Source organism: Schistocerca americana, chromosome X, assembly GCF_021461395.2.
Source record: "Schistocerca americana isolate TAMUIC-IGC-003095 chromosome X, iqSchAmer2.1, whole genome shotgun sequence".
NCBI classification, from domain to species: Eukaryota; Metazoa; Arthropoda; class Insecta; order Orthoptera; family Acrididae; genus Schistocerca; species Schistocerca americana.
In genome coordinates this window covers 282,752,075-282,770,038 of record NC_060130.1, presented here as the reverse complement: position 1 = coordinate 282,770,038, position 17,964 = coordinate 282,752,075, and the positions used below count along the sequence as shown (strand labels likewise).

General features: G+C 42.0%; 1 protein-coding gene across 1 annotated transcript in view; it reads right to left on the bottom strand.

Annotated features, from left to right (window-relative positions):
- LOC124555650 overlaps window positions 1-17,237 on the bottom strand; it is a 302,716-nt gene extending 285,479 nt beyond the window's left edge. Inside the window, exons 1-2 of the mRNA XM_047129634.1 lie at window positions 17,102-17,237; window positions 16,913-16,978 (exon numbers count right to left, since the gene is read on the bottom strand). Coding sequence (XP_046985590.1) covers window positions 16,913-16,978; window positions 17,102-17,181 — 146 coding nt within the window. The 5' untranslated portion in view covers window positions 17,182-17,237. The remainder of the gene's footprint in view (window positions 1-16,912; window positions 16,979-17,101) is intronic.
- Window positions 17,238-17,964: the final 727 nt, after the last annotated feature.

The window sequence follows — 17,964 nt, the reverse complement described above, 5'->3', positions numbered from 1 at the left end:
GAAAGGAAAACTATGTCACAGATGTAGTTACCGACAGTCACGCTTTTTGGCAACCTGTTGCATGAAAAAGACTGTCCGAGCACCTTTATCTTACTTTTCGTTCAACTGAACATTCTTAGAAGAAAATCTAAGAAGTCCCGCTAAGGTCAAAGCGAATTAAAACACTAAGGTACGCCACCATGGATAGCTTTATGGCCCAGTGTTCTGTAAGCTCAAGTCATATCTAATGACAGATACCGCATACATGGTTGAAGGGAATGGAAAGGAAACGGGGTGGGAAAGAGATAGGAAGGAAATAATGACTTCCAGCCGCACAGGGCACTGAGGCAATGCAACGGCGAGAGTTCAAAATTCGTGGCGCACCGGGACTCTTAACTCGGATGCTCCGCTTCTCTAGAACAGTTGCGTAACCGCCTCGGCCATCCAGACACGCTTTTCGTCAGACCCAAATTCCCAGTTTCCCCCACGCCGCACCGCAAGAACCCCCGCGCGCCATCCCCGTACTCGCAGAATTTTGATCCCCGTAGAAGTTCGTACGTTGGTTGCGCATCCACGCTGAAACGTTTTTATCAAACAGATGTCGCGTCCATACAATGTCCGACAGAACAGACGCCACTCTTATCCACCAAATACGGAATAATCTACGTCCAGTAAGAGTTAACACTTCCGGGATCAAAATTCATGCAGTGTCTCGCAGCTTTAGGTGACTGGTGCATTGAATGAAACACACAATTTACCCGCACAAATTATTATAAGTAAACTATCGACACCGAGGGAGACTAATATCAGAATGAACATGAAACAACATAAAGGAGAGAAACAGCTATCTGAACACTTAAAAGTCGTCGTAAAAATGGTACTGATACTTGAATACTTCTGACTTCGAAGTCTATCCCAAGACAGCTCATTGTGCCGTCGTTGTCTCCTCTTACTGCTGCTCACGTGAGTTTAGTAGGATTCCGGTCGTCCACACGAAATATTTCCTTCATTTTCTGTCCTGTGTCAGGTACTGTTAGTCTCTGGTACAACCAATAGACTCAGGTCTTTACATTATCTGGCATTGAAAAGGCTGTATTGTTTCCACTGTCAGAAGTTCTTCGTACGATATAGTGCCTCATTCACATATCGTAAGCTACCTATCGTATGTGTTTTATACGTATGCCCTGTAGTACACCTGACACTTTTTTTACGTCCTCGAAATATCTGTATTGGTTCAAATGTTCAAATGTGTGTGAAGTCTTATGGGACTTAACTGCTAAGGTCATCAGTCCCTAAGCTTACACACTACTTAACCTAAATTATCCTAAGGACAAACACACACACACACACACACACACACACACACACACACACACATGCCCGAGGGAGGACTCGAACCTCCGCCGGGGCCGGCCGCACAGTCCATGACTGCAGCGCCTTAGACCCCTCAGCTAATCCCACGCGGCTATCTGTATTGGTGAGTTGCTTCAACCTTCTGCAGATAAAGATTTGACCCAGCTTTGGGGAGGAAGCAGTTTTATGAAGATCATTAAGTCAACTTTTTTCACGTAACAGGTCCCGCTGTCGTACAGAATGTTCAGAGCTACGAAGGTCTGGTACAATCTCATCTGCAACCCCCACCCCCATCGACACAACTTTAAATGCGAAGAATAAGAGAAGACGGAAACATGCAAGCCCGGCGGTCTAGACCATAATTTTGACGTCATGTTTCTGAAAACGGGCAGAGTTTACACAATGTCATTATTATATCAGTTATTCTACCTTTTATATATGTTGTCCACTCCGTATTTTTATCTCCACAAAATGAGGTGCTTGTTTTTATCGCTGCTGATCTTCAGGCTTATCGTCTAAAACTCTTGGTCAAGAAGTTAATTTACCACGACACAGTTACTGTACAATATTACGCTAAGACTCTCGTTTAACTGGTTCCCAGTTTAAGTCTACTGGTCATGCCCACGAAAGCACATTTTTCATCCTGATCAGTTTCCTTGATATCGCAAAAGACTCATAAATGCTCCACATTTTATGATGGAAGATTATCTCATACGCCTCCTCCAAATCAAGTAAGACATTGTACGTTTCTACATCGCGATCAAACCTCTTTTCAAAAGTTTGACCCTGAGTGTTTATCTGCTCTGTGAGGTTTAAAGCCACCAAAGATCTTCTCAGCTTGAGGAGCTGGACATATGTAAGGAATGCTGAAGAGAAATCAGCCATACCTTATGCGGCAAAAAGTCGCAAATCGCCAATTCCTGACCGTTCTAAAGACGACGGACATATGACTGTGTTTGATGCCACTTTTAGCCATTATTACAGCGCCTCATCTTTGTGGAAAACCTTGTACTAACTCAAGGCGGGATTTCTTTACACATTCTTCCTTACGCACAGCCAACAGATGTAGCCAGGGTTTTGGGCGAATTGAGATGAACTGCAGTCGTAGCAGCAGTGTATCCCAAAAAGTCCGATGGCAGTTAGATCGGTGATTGGAGCAGAGCAGTTAACCATATTCCTCTGATTTTCTTCGAATCACGACGTAGTGGTACGTGCTTTTTAGGCATGAACATCGCCATACCGATAAAAAAAATTACGATTCTAAATTGATGCCTTACTATGAAAGCCACACTCTTACCTAAAACTTTTTTAAAATACATTTGCATTCATTTTTACAGCGAGCGAAACAAATATTCCGAAACCTACCCCACAGTAACGGCTCTAGACAATCAAGGCACCTCCACAGAATTTCGAAATCATCTTAACACACTCTGGCCTGGTATTTGCTAAGTTCATTAGACGCCCATCTGAGGCTAGATCGCGTACCGTGGATCGCGACCTTGTAAAACGTTCAGTTCCTCCACAGACGAATTAAGATGATCGACGGTGCAGCTTTGTTCTTGTGGATAGTTGCTTCCGGGAGGCAGAACGATGAAATGTTCTGCCAATGACTTCCGTATCTGAGCTGCAACGAAAATCCTCTGCAGTTTTTGACAAGGATATCTAAAGAATGGTACGAGGTGGGCAATTTTGAGTTCATGGCTTATCAATTTCTTAGGCATATCACAGCTATCACTGGGTTTACTCCTTCATTCACGCATTCACTAAACAACATTGCTAATTATGGGCATGAGCACATCTAACTCCTGTGAATGACGAAATTTTTGGCTTTACAGCCACGCTCTGTTCGATCGCACTTCTCCGAGCTGACAGATTCTAACTATACTCTTTATGCGCGTTATATGAAGTGTCTGGAAGCTGCTGACCATGTAGTGTCACATTGTGAAGAGATCACATGTTAATTGAGGTAGTTTTATGTGCCTCATTTTTCTGAAAATGAACTAACCTTCCACTCCATGTCTTTCTGTCTCCATCTGTTGAGTAAGTCGATGTCGGTTGCCAACAGTCGATCGATACTTTAAAACTCGAAAATCTCGGTGATGTCTTTCATCTCATCGTCTTTATTGCTAATTGTTGTCTTTGCTTCCAGTAGGGTAGGTTTCTGTTGCAATAATGTTTGTTTTACGATACGTCGATAAAATTAAAAGTGTATTAATCTAATCAAATAAAGCGAAAAAAAATGGTTCAAATGGCTCTGAGCACTATGGGACTTAACATCTGAGGTCATCAGTTCCCTAGAACTTACAACTACTTAAACCTAACTAACCTAAGGACGTCACACACATCCGTGCCCGAGGCAGGATTCGAACCAGCGACCGTAGTGGTCGCGCGGTTCCAGACTGTAGCGCCTAGAACCGCTCGGCCACACCGGCCGGCAAATAATGCGAATTAATTAACAGCTGCTCTTGGAACTATTGTTTTAATGGTACCGATTGTTTTCCCACTGCATAAAACAAACAAAAAATCATTGTGTTATACGAAGTGGTTAATGCCACAGAGGTTTCATAACAAACCTACAAAATCAACGAAAAGATAGAATCGCCGATATGACAAAATTGCTAGTTCGTAGGTATCTGTAAAAGTTGCACTTCCTAGGAGGCAACGTTAGGCTGTTGGACAACGGTATCCTTAGGAAGGCAGAATCTTGTTTGGAGAAAATCTATGTGCATCCAAGAGCAACTTCGTGACAGTACAAATGTATGTGAGTCTTTACATCTAGATAAATTTTCATGTGTACGTCCCATCAAGTTTGTTGCATAAAACAACGAATAGTATTAAACCTGGTCAGATCAAAAAAATTTCTTTTCACTTAGATATATTGGATTTCCTTGGTAACTGATTCCCATCTCATTGGGTACGCAATGTCGAGCACAGTATTTTCGCTTCATTTTTCAGGTTTGTCCATCCCAAAATTTTTATTTCCTGATTTCATTACATATGGCGTTCCTTCCACCGTTACCATCTACTTAATAGTGTGTCTACCCATAATTCACAAGAGGCTCCTAATGTGTAGGTACGGGAACAGGTGAGATGTCTATGAACAATGGTCACATTATAGAGAAATAAGTGTTTCATACCTGCTTTGCTTTCATTCTCTTTCTACATACTTTTAATTTGTCAAGTACTTAATGAAACTAAACTCCGTCCGATTATGCCTAGAAAGGCCCAAGGGTGACGACCGACCGCCGTGTCAGCCTCACCACGAGGCGTCACTGGGTGCAGATATGGAGGGGTATGTGGTCAGCACACCGCTCTCCCGGCTGTTTTCAGCTTTCGTGACCGGCGCCGCTACTTATTGAAGTCGCTCCTCAATTGACCTCACAAGGGCTGACTGCAGCCCGCTGGCCAACAGCGCTCCGCAGACGCGAACGGTCACCATTCCTAGTGCTAGCCACCCACGACAGCTTGAGGTCGGTGATCAGATGGAACCGGCGTTACCAATGCAACTACTAAGACATCCTGCATTTATCTACAGGACAAGAGGCAAGTAGATCACCTCATCTACACTTGTACCCCGGACGGTATATGAAAGTAATTTTTCTTCTCTTTCTGTTCCAAGCGCAGACAGTGTGCGGAAGAAAAGATTGCCCGTACTCTTCTGTGTCTGTCCGAATCTCTCTTTTCACCCTAGCGATCCCTACTCAAGAGTAAGTTACAGGAAGAAATATGTTCTTGACTCACAAAGGCATATAGGCTGTCGTACTTTAGAGAGTAAGGCTCCGAAGGATGCAAAACTTTCTTCTAGTCTCTCACGGGGTTTGTTGAGCACTTCTTTGACGCTTTCGCAGCAGCTGCAGTTACCCTGTGACGAAGCGTGCACCTCTTCTCCGAATTTTCTCTCGTCTCTTACGTTATTCCATCTTGTTAAGGGTAAGGCCAACGCACTTCGCTGGGATTTGTAAGAGAACTGTTTCCGTGGGTGAATTACACTTCCTTACGATTCTTCTGATAAATATCAGGTACATGCCTTCCCCACAGCTAGGTCGTTCACCCTATATTGCCCAGACTGATACTCTTAGATACTTGAAGGTTGTGACAGAGTCCAGTGACTTGCCATCCACCAATTAATCACACAATATTCGGCAGTTTCATATCTTCACGCACATTATATTTATTTATTTATTTGTACAATCGGCAGCCAGATTCTACACTGCACAACACAATTAATGGGTCACTTTTTCGAAACCCCATAAATGTCTCGCATTGCGACGTAGAAGTTTGACATTTGGCTTAAAGGTACCTACAACGTTCCTCTGTACTGATGCAAATGTGTGGCGGCCTGTGACGACACCCTCGGGCTCGGCAACGCTTCAAACAGCAAAGTGGAATGATCATATAAAATTAATTGTTGGTAAGGCGGGTGCCAGGTTGAGATTTATTGGGAGAGTCCCTAGAAAATGTAGTCCATCAACAAAGGAGGTGGCTTACAAAACACTCGTTCGACCTATACTTGAGTATTGTTCATCAGTGTGGGATCCGTACCAGGTCGGGTTGACGCAGGAGATAGAGAAGATCCAAAGAAGAGCGGCTCGTTTCGTCACAGGGTTATTTGGTAAGCGTGATTGGGTTACGGAAATGTTTAGCAAACTCAAGTGGCAGGCTCTGCAAGAGAGGCGCTCTGCATCGCGGTGTAGCTTGCTGTCCAGGTTTGGAGAGGGTGCGTTTCTGGATGAGGTATCGAATATATTGCTTCCCCCAACTTATACCTCCCGAAGAGATCACGAATGTAAAATTAGAGATATTCGAGCGCGCACGGACGCTTTCCAGCAGTCGTTCTTCCCGCGAACCATACGCGACTGGAAGAGGAAAGGAAGGTAATGACAGTAGCACGTAAAGTGCCCTCCGCCACACACCGTTGGGTGCCCTGCGGAGTATAAATGTAGATGTAGACGTAGACAGCTTCAACACGTGCGAAAAGAAGGCCACAGCTCAGAAGCTCGTGTGCAGTGTGAGGTGGCCAAATGAGTCACATTGGCACCAAATTTCACCACAATTCTGCTCATTACCACCGTTGACGTGTCACGCAATGGGAGTGTCGTCACACACCACCTTACATATATTTGAGCCTTCTTTTGACGCCTCTGCGATGGAGGCCAGAACCGCGACGCCAAGCGTTCAAATCACGCAGTTTTCTTATGGGTGGCCGAGGAAAACTTTCCAGACATCACCGCTAAGAATCGATACGAAAAAGCCTCAGGGGATGGCATTCAGAGCGTCAATGAAACCATCCCTCTCCTTTGGACTTTGATTCGCGCACATTCCGCGGTCGAAAACGACAGGATGCAATGTGATGAGCAACAGCACGACGTTCTTGACAATTTTTTGACAATGCTGACACCCCTATCCTGGATGATTCCACTCTTCTCTAAGGACATAATGGATCAGCAACTCCACTAAATGTGATCGCATCCCTCTGTAGTGGAGTGCGATCGCGACTTTTGCTCTGGCGTACACGGTGGAACCACTAACGGACCATTCAAAACCATTCAACGAAATTTGAACGTGATTTTGTTTATGATTTTTCAGGCCTCCTGTTTCGTGCCCTGATGTGGAGTGATCATTGCCTGCCTGCAGATATCTAGGACTCTGACACAGGTTCTCTCTGCACTGGCACATTTTTAAAGAGCTCAGTATAGATGTGTGGGCGACACCGACGATGTTTTTGAGCTTGGGAATCATAAAGGGACCATCTGGCATTTTATTCACGCGTGTATCAATGTTGTAAATGGCTCTGAGCACTATGGGACTCAACATCTGAGGTCATCAGTCCCCTAGGACTTAGAACTAATTAAACCTAACTAACCTAAGGACATCACACACATCCATGCCCGAGGCAGGATTCGAACCTGTGACCGTAGCAGTCACGTCAATGTTGCACCTCCCCCCCCCCCCCCCCACCTTGTACCTCAGAACTGCTTGTGCTATTGATCTGTAAATGTAGTCTTTTGTGTATTCCATATTCACAGTTGCAACAATAAATCTTGAGCGGACTGGAAACCTCTAAAAGGGTGTACTGATATTTTTCTGACAGTGTGTTTTAGGTTATGTAAAGTAGTTTGGAAGAAGGTTGAAACTGTTGATCTGTGTTGTGCACTGTATTTGGGGAAAACGATACCATCAAAAGATTTTCTTAATATGTTCGCAAATAAGACATGTGCTTCCAAACGACATTTTTCTGTACATCTCCTCAAGTCGTCTCTCTGTTTCCACATCGCCTTACCAATCACGAATAAACTAACCATCGCATTAGCTTCTGCCCCCTACTGATGAGAATCAAATATTCTGCAATTAAAAAAAATATATATTTATGAACTTCAAACTAACACCCGTTGTCATAACATTACCAATGTTTCCAGTAGCACAACTGATGGGTTGCAGCGGTTGCTTCACGAAGAAAATCGCCCGGTTTTTTGTTTGAAAACGGCCATTAATAAGCGGCTTTCATTAAAGCGGAAAGTAATTCAAGCCGCCATTTGAATTGGGTGTGCTAGAGGGGAAGTCGTCCTCATTCCCAGGATTAGTGTCATACCAGCACACTTGTCCATCACATTTCAACGCCTTTCCCGAATCTTAATCCACATTAACATTTGTGAGTCGATCTCAGTTGGAGATCTTAACTGTTTAACAGTAACCTATACAGTTGTTATAACTGACATTACATTTTGCTCTAATGGATCGGGTTTTATGTAAATGTGTGTCTTAACGTTTCTGAAGTTCGACCAGAAAATGACTTTCATCAAAAATAAATTTTTGTACATCAATTTCCTAAACATTTAACTTGCTGATGCAATCCCAACACTGCTGCTAGTGCGAGGCTGTCGAAAAAAACTTTCACTTACTTTTAACCTTGAAAACCGAAAATGTTTGGCTCTGCACAGACCACATAAATCACATTTTTATTACATTACCATAAAGACTTCGTGCCTAAAAACTTGTTTGTTTCCGGAAACAATTACGACTTTAAGTCTGAAAAATTGATATCACGACATAAATTAGTCATCAAACAAATTTTATTTCCTCCACAACATATCGTGTAGTACAAATTATGGGCTCAAAGTGCCCGCAACAATTTTTTACAACATGTCTGTCAGGTGACTCAAGAATTACACCCGACTTGTCGCCAATATTTCACATCAAGGCTGCCGTGCCAGTAGAAAGATAGAACCCGACAGCGCAGACGGCTTTATCGACCAGTAGAAATATTTTGTCACATTCTGTGCGGGCTCGCTGTAAAGAGCTACTTGCTAGGGCAACTTTCGAGGAACCTGCCGCTTTCTAGCAAGGGAAGTCTATCAGATAATACAGTTGCAGATGTCAACGTCATAGGGCACATTATTTCATGCCACGAGAATTTATAAAAGAATTAAGAAGCGTTGAGTATGACGAGAATAATCATGAAGAATATAAGCGCACCGCATCAACCTGGAAACAAAATTGATAAAACTTACCGCTCTTATCAAGATAAAAGGATAATTGATGAAGGGACCGTAGAATTCTGCGCTTTACCCTACCGACGTCAATACAGTCTATTTTTTAGGCCAAGATGTCACTGTCAAAGATTTATGTGACTTCTGCAATGACATCTTTAGACTCGTACACAACATGATCTTGATATCACAACTTTTCTTCTTCCCAGTCACTGTTTCTAGCGCATTTCCTTGTCCAGAAAAGCACTGCTCACTGTAGGTAAAGCACGTTTTAGTCTATTTTTTTTTGTTTTAGTCTGGTGCACAGTCTTACTAGCTACAGTCATCCAGCGTCTATACAAGTGGTAAGTTACGAATGCGTCACTTTTTCGTCTATTGACAGTCTTCACACCCATCGCAGGTTACGAAATGAATAAGAGACACACTCATCAACCACAATTAGATAATATATTTTGGATTGACCACCGCGTTCGTCCAAACATTCAGTGACCTTTTCAGGGAGCAACCTAGCCTAACCATCTTGATTGATATTTTCCGTGGTCTCCAAACACCGTGCCAGGAAAATATGTGGATGGTTCTCGCAACAATATCATGGCCAATTCCTTCTTCGATGCAGCTCTAATTATCTCACTGCAAAAAGAACGCGCATATTTATTTACTTAAAGTGGTCGAACCGGTAATCAACTTCACAGGCTTATAGATCCTTAAAATTTCACTGCAGAAGCTCGAACTAAAGATGGACATTTTGACGTTTTTCCATTCTGTTGCAGACCACTAATTTGGCTCCTCTCAGACGCGAAGTTTGTCGTCTTACTCTTTTTCGAGTATTAAAACATATAGTGTAACAGTCTAACGGCCCGCCGAGACTAAAATCATTAGCTTACTCGCCCAAGTGGGCGGAATCGGCCGTGGCTTCAAGAAATTTGAGTTCCAGAAGTATACAATCTGGCCTACAAATTATCCCGAAGGCAATAGCACAGACACGTAACTTTTCTATGCTAATCACTAGCTATATAAGCGATTTCATCGAAAAATTATAATGCCATTGTAGAATTTACACTCACGCGAAAAACAGAAAATTTCAGTGGTATGCCAGTCTTCCTTTTACATAGTTTTAAACCGATATCCCAGCTAAAGAGGGCGGTGACTATTGTAATGTTTTTATCCTATCCCCCCCCCCCCTCTCCTTCTTCTTCTTCTTCTTCAGATTGTGCAGATCTTCACAGGAATGAAAATTATTAAAATTACTAGTGGTGACGATTGACGCGCTGTGGCAGGTAAGCGCACACATACGGAAGATTATTGGAGATCGGAAACACCTGAGTACAATCCACCAAGATTAGAATTTTGGAAAGCGCAACGCAAAATGGCCAAATATGTATTGTAGTGGACCAGATATGCCGATGTGGTATCATTACGGATTTACAGGTATATGCATATACAGTGACGAGAAAAGCTCAACCAAGAAGGATTTGAGCGACATAAACGAAAGTTAGTAGGCGTGTTTCTACATCGGACAGATGAGGTCTACTCACATTTCGGGCCAGTGACGCCACTATGTGGATGCAAATCAGGTTTGCTTTAAATACACGCTGTAACGGTCGTTAGCGTTAGTTGCATTTGAGATATGACTTAGTGTGTTGATGGTAGTAAGAATGCCTTTGAGCCAACAAAGACACCATTAGCAACACCTCACTGAGTTTGAATGAGGTAGTGTAATGACTCTACGAGAGCTGGATGTTCCTTCTGCGATACTGCAGAAAGACTCGGCAGGAATGTAGTCACTATACATGATTACTAGCAGTGATGGTCACGGGAATATACGGTCGCAAGAAGACCGGACTCCGGAGGGCCACGTGGCACTACCGAGAGGGAAGACAATCGTGTTCGGAGTATGGCTTTGGCGCATAGTACTGCATCTGAAGCAGCAATCTGAGCAGCTGACGGCACCGCAGTGACACAAACTGTTACAAATCGGTTACTTCAAGGACAGCTCCGAGCCAGACGCCCTGTAGCGTGCGTTCCACTGATCCCAAACCACAGCCTCTTGCGACTTCAGTGGTGTCAAGCGAGAGGGCAGGGTGGAAGTCTGTTGTGTTTCCTGATGAAAGCTTTTTTCGCCTCGGTGTCAGTGATGGCCGTCTGTTGGTTACAAGAAGACCATTCGAGGGCCTACAACCAACCTGTCTGCGTGCTAGACCACTGGACCTACACCTGGATTTATGGTAAGGGGTGCGATTTCGTATAACAGCAGCAGCACACTCGTGGTCAACCGACGCAACCTGACTGAAAAGTTGTGCGTCAATCTGGCGATTCCACATGTTGTGCTACCATTTATGAACAGCATTCCAGGATGTGTTTTCCAACAGCATAAAACTCGCCCACATACCGCTATTGTAACCCCTCATGTTCTACAGAATGTCGACACGTTGCCTTGGCCTGCTCGATCATCATATCTGTCTTCAATCGAGCACGTACGAGTCATAGTCGGAGGAAAACGCCATCGTCACCCACAACCAGCATTCACCGTCTCCAAGTACAACAGACATGGAGCTCCATCCCACAAAACGACATCCGGCACCTGTACAACACAATGCATGCACAATTGAATGCTTCTACTCAGGATTCTGGCGGCTACACCGGTTATTAATGTACCAGCATTTGCCGGCCGGGGTGGCGAAGCGATTCTAGGCGCTACAGTCTGGAACCGCGCGACCCCTACGGTCTCAGGTTCGAATCCTGCATCGGGTATGGATGTGTGTGATGTCCTTAGGTTAGTTAGGTTTAAGTAGTTCTAAGTTCTAGGGGACTGATGACCTCAGAAGTTAAGTCCCATAGTGCTCAGAGCCATTTGAACCCTTTTTTTGTACCAGCATTTCACATTTGCAAAGGCTTATCTTGCGCTTGCACTGACCTGTTATCTTGCAGTGCAAATCGTTTAACTATGTTACCTAGACAAATGTATTCCCCAAATTTCATTACTCTACGTAAATAATTGTTTGGTTCTGGTCTTCTCAAAAAAGTTCAAATGGCTCTGAGCACTATGGGACTTAACATCTGAGGTCATCAGTCCCCTAACTAACCTAAGGACATCACACACATCCATGCCCGAGGCAGGATTCGAACCTGCGACCGTAGCGCTCGCGCGGTTCCAGACTGTAGCGCCTAGAACCGCTCGGCCACCCTGGCCGGCTCTGGTCTTCTCCCATCCGTGTTGTTTTGTTCTAAAATACATACTACTTCAGTATCTAGACAATTTTGTGGCTCCTTCTCAATTTCCTATCCCGTCGGCAGACAAGGAAAAACAAGCTAGCAACTCTGCACTCCTTAAATAATAACGCTGGACATTGTGTCCTAACCTGCCTGCAAAAATGAGTTAGTTTATTATAGCTTTTCGTCATGTTAATTAACTTTGTATTCACAAAGCACAGACAAGCAGCTTTATTGAAGGGACCAAAAAAGTGGACCGAGACGTCGGATGAGTTGTTTTGTATAACGACCGTAAAGTTCATCCGCCCAACAGTTTACAACTAATATCAAGCCGCTACTTTGATCACAAAAACTCGTTCCTTGTCGGATCACTGGTATTACGAGGGGGAAGTGAAAACTTATCGGCTGGTAATTAAGGGCTGTGTTCTCCAAAATGCAAGTTTTTTTTATGATAGAGTATTTAACTACAATGGAACTTTGTTCAGTATTTTTCCACAATGCAAGTACTGTCGATAACTGCATGCCTGGAAGACACAAAAATACCCTTATACAGTTCCCTTAGGACCTTGACTGTGTTCAAAACGTTTTTCAGCAACAGATATCCTCAGATTTGAGAATATGTGGATGTCAATGGCCATAAAAACGTGAATAGTAAGGATCTTCCAAACCTTCTAACTTCAAAAGCCTCAGTTTTCTTACTTAAAAAACATCTTTGTGGGATGGTGCATTGTCCTGTTGAAATATTATTTTCCAATTCATGGGTTCTTTGTGAAGTAGTTTGACCAGAATACTTGTGTACTTTCCGATAGTTACTATTTTATCTTTTGTAAGACAATAAATACGGAGAAAATCCTTTACATTCCAATAAAAAATGACTCCATCCTGTCTGGCACTCCAGCTGTTCGTTTCCACTGTGAGATTGTGCATCCACTTTTCAAACACATTAGTAAATCGGCATAATAAATCATTTGTGATAATTTTAAAACGATCCAAATCTTGATGAGAAGCTGTCTCTCATATTCTTTTTGTCAGTATTTAACATATGTGGTACCGATTTTGCACAAAGCTTAACCATTCCTGTAAAATGACCCGCATTCTTTCACTAGCAATCTCCAATAATTAACACTCCTCTAACAGCCGATCGTTCAATATCTGATTGTGCGTTTCTCTGTGTTTTAATGTGTGGCTGCAGGTTTGGGACGTCCTTCACGTCGATCATACACACACCAGCAGATAGTAAACCAAGAAATTAAACAGCATTACACGCTTTTCCCTTTTTTTCCACTATGGTTGAAGGAAAAAGGTAAAACAGTATGCCCTTGCGTGACTTGAGCGCCATTAGTGGATTCCTTCACTGACTACGGTTAGACGTTTAGATACGCTGCCGGCACATGGAAGTTGGCTTTCGTGCAACTCCTGATTAAAGTACCGTATTCTTTCATGTGCCAACGTTCAGATTTCACAGCTGTGTGAAACACGTAAGAGAGGTCGTAAACTCCGATCTCTTTCATTCAACTTTTATACATACTGACTGCTAAAAAGTGAATACTTCTGTCGGAAAAAAACATTACGTATTCAAATTCAACCACTGGCTGTCATTACATGCAATGGGTTTATATGTTGATGGCCATTTCTTCATGTCTCACATTTCATGTATATGGAATCTAGAAAACCATCTTCTGCTTTGTATTAGTACGTGGGCTCGTGTTAGGGGGAACCAGGTTTGATTCCTAGTACCGTAATCACTTGTTTTTACCCACGCAATACCCAGTAGATCAGCACCTAAGAGAAAAATTAATCGAATAAACAATACAAACTGGTGGACTACTAAGTAACAAAGAACAGCTACTAAACACTGACGTTCAACTCGTGCCTTACAAGCGAATGGAATGGAGAACAGAATTAGATATGCGGCGTGTTATTACGGGAAGCATTGGAGACGAGTATCTCAAATTGATAAACGTCACTATAATCTGATTCGTGTGGAACGGGACTCTAATGGATATAAGGCCACACACATGTAGGTTTCTACAAATTGTTTAAATGTGGGTGATTTGAAGAGTACACAGCCGATTTCCTTCTTCATGTTTCTCAAATCCGATAGCTAGTGCATCGTCTCTGATCGCCTCATCGAGGGCGGTACGTTAAAATTAAGCACAGGCCTATCTTCCTTTAGTGAAGCCCTATTCTGAGAGTCAACAAATGCTTTTATTGCATTGAAATGTTCCAAAAATATTATCGAACGCAAATTCAGTTGCTGCATCTCTGAATCTCTGGCACGTTTACAAAATGAAATCCAAAAATATGGCAAGAATTTATAGTTTCTATACTCAAACATTTTCAGTTCCTTAAAAAAAATACGAGTAGTGTTACCGATGAAGTTGTAAACTGTGTCACAAATGACAGGCTGGGCTACGATACAAAAATAAAAATACCATCGTAAATGCCACGAGCTATTTATTCACCGAATTCTGGGAACCAACAGTCCACTCCAGCACATTGTTGAAGGAAGTAGCAGAGTTGAGTTTAACGTTAAACGCGCCCGCCTTCCTTGTCGGATCACTGGTATTACGAGGGGGAAGTGAAAACTTATCGGCTGGTAATTAAGGGCTGTGTTCTCCAAAATGCAAGTTTTTTTTATGATAGAGTATTTAACTACAATGGAACTCTGTTCAGTATTTTTCCACAATGACCGCACTTACTTATATTAAAACAAAACGGACATTCGCAGACTTTTTTCCGACTTTAATAAGACAAGAGCTAGAACGAGATAGCGACGGAGGGAAGTCTTGCGCCAGGTCCGAAAGACGCGCTCGGATACCTGAGTTGATACAGCTCTTCTCGTGAAGAAGTAAAATTTCGGGTTCAAGCCCCGCTGGGAGTAGTCATTCACAATTTCTTGGAACGGGAAGGTACGGTGCGGGGGGGGGGGGGGGGGGGGGGGGGGGGAGGGGCGAGGGTAAGAATGTCAACAGAAAAACCGGCACAATCTCCTGAGTAGTAACTAATTTGCCCGTTAAAAATTCTATACAATCAGACGTTTCACAGCTGAAGCCCATTTGGGACTAATCATGAAACTCAAGAAATACAATCCTACGAAACAAGCCTCAAGGAATGTAGACTTCCCCGACGTATACTGCTGACGAAGTCTTCTATCCGGACGGTGCATTAATTTATATATAGTGCAGGGCTTTACGAGATTTCCCCAACAGATGAAAACTTTAACGAAACAGCATCCGGACTCTTGGGTTTCGAAAGTAGTGTTCTTAACAATTGACTTCACAGCTGTAATTTTGCCACACCACTCAAATATGTTCCAAACAACGAATTTCAGTATAGTTTGCTGGCCTTGCACCTGTGAGAATCTGACAACGTGAAGCTACGCAGACGCGACTAGATAGATTAGTTCGTAAGAGCAGCCCCATGAAAGGCAAATGTCCCGCTTGAAGTCGCACCAGGGAAACAGTTCTGTTCTCACAAGAAGTTTCGTAACACTGAACTTTATACGCTGCAGATAGAATGACCAGCGTGGATAGAAAACGAGACTTCTAAAACGCTTTGGCAACGATGGCTCCCAAATTGTCCTCCGTATTGCGATGCTTGACTGGAATTAATCACCTTAACTGAGCCAACATGGTAATATGCTAAAGATTCTGATGATCAATGTTCTGGAACACAAATGCCATAACTGCGATGAAATCATTCCAAATAAAGATGTCATATTCAGTAGCTAGAGTCAGAAAAACAATATTATACAACTAGCAGCAATTTGAGAAAAAAGTAACATCTTCAAAAGAGCCCTGTTATGCTGACGTATCTTAGTAACACACACTTTCACATTTCTCAAACCACAAGTGCACCTACAAATAAATAAATAAAAAATAAAAAAAAATAAATACAAACAAGAAAAAGAGCTTTACGGCTATGGTCCCAAGATCTTTCAGTTTTTATGCCTGGTGTTGAATGCAGACAGGTTATTGCGGAGGCATAAATCACGAATGTTTACTTTAAAAAACATGTATAATCACGATGAACTACATAAATAACTAAGCTTATTCAGTACATAACTTGGACCATTAATAACTTCCGGGTAGGTATTACACAATACGGGCGCGTAAGAGGTAGAAACTGATTTAATACAGAAATAATTTTCTACTAAAGTCAAGGGGGTACACTACATTCAAAAAGTTACCTACATATTTTCGATATAATGGCAAATACAGTGAAACGCAGTTATCTTTGACAACGTCTTCGTAAGAATTTTCTCTGTAAACAGAAAGCTAAGTTGGCTGTCAGTAATAAAATACATTAGGCATATTGTTCAGGAACACCTACGTCCAAATTCATACATATTGTCGGATAATATAATTTTCAGTCACTGCTGATATTCAAATAAAGTCTCTTTTGCATATTCAGAAGTGCATTTTGAATGTATACTAATCCGAAACATGTTGATATTTTCGTCTTCGCTTGTACTTCTTCCCGATACCTGAAAAGAGCGCTGTCAGAGGAAACACACACATATATACCAGTATCCGAATACGCGTGACGCTCACTGTTACCTGCACTGCGGAACCCATCAAAACAAACAATATCAGTCACTTAACAACTTCGTAATGCCACTTCTATATCTGACAATTATTATGATTACGCCAGAAACATGACGTAAAAACATACACAGTTCCGTTAGCAACGACGAATTAAAACTGTTCGAAAGAATGAAGCGATCATCAAATTATTGTGCCACTGCTCAACGAAATATATTTATCTGATTAATTACGATATAATAATTAAATGATACCATAAACAAAATATTGCCACTAACAAATCGAAAGCACAAACAAATACTTAACGTTTAAGCAATGTAGAAGAATATTACATACCTTAACGAAAGCAGTTCAACATTTGGCATGCGCCTAAGAAGGCTTACATCACATAGATTGCTCCCCCTGTAAACATAAACGTAGTTTCAGCTCAAAACTGCTGATGCGTATCAATGTGTATAAAGCACAACACTTCATGTCTCACTAGAAACTGTTATATATATATTTTTTACAGGAAAAAATGCTTACCAGCAATTCAGTTTGCGCACTAATGATATATCTGATGTTTTTGTTCTCGCAACAACCATTTCTTCTGTTAACCTGCTCATCGTTCACAACAAACCTACAACAACGCTTGATGTATATGTTTGAACTACCGTCTGCTTACGAACATACGTATTTTCAAAGATAGCATTAAAGAAATTGTAGTTTTCAGAGCATTCGCAAGAAATACCACTCGATATCAAACCAAAGATACTACTCGAGAGATTAGTTATTACTGCACGAGATATCGATAGTAACAAATAGAAAATTTATATTACTAATCCGTTTATAGATATATGGAATTACTGAGGATACGCTGCTCAAAGAACTACAAAATCAGCACTAACACGTCTGATGTGTTGTCTGACTTTGTTTTTTTCCACTGTATGGATATGTACTTTGAAAACAGCATGCTAGGCAAAATTGTCCCTGCCTCTGCAATGGGTATTTCATCACAACAATGCGTGCTGAATACCGATAAATCATTAAATAATGCTTCCTAATGTCCTTTAAGATTATCACCAATACAGCATGTTTCTAATTTTTAAAAATCGTGGTGTCTTCTGTATATTTCGTTTATTTGGAATAAAATGGTCTCTGTTTCTCTTAAGAAAAATGGTAGTTTCATGATTTTTGAATGTGAAACATATTGGGTACTTGGAAAATATTTTCTTTTTTAAAAAGCATTCCTCAAGTTTTTGGTATTCTTAAAATAGGATAATGTATTGACTTTGTGGTAACTGTTTGTTTTACTTACTATAATAAGTCTCTCCTCCATGGCATGCGACTATCCTTTTGCTAATTTACACTTTGCACCACTGTCATTTAAATGACGCAGTTACATGTCA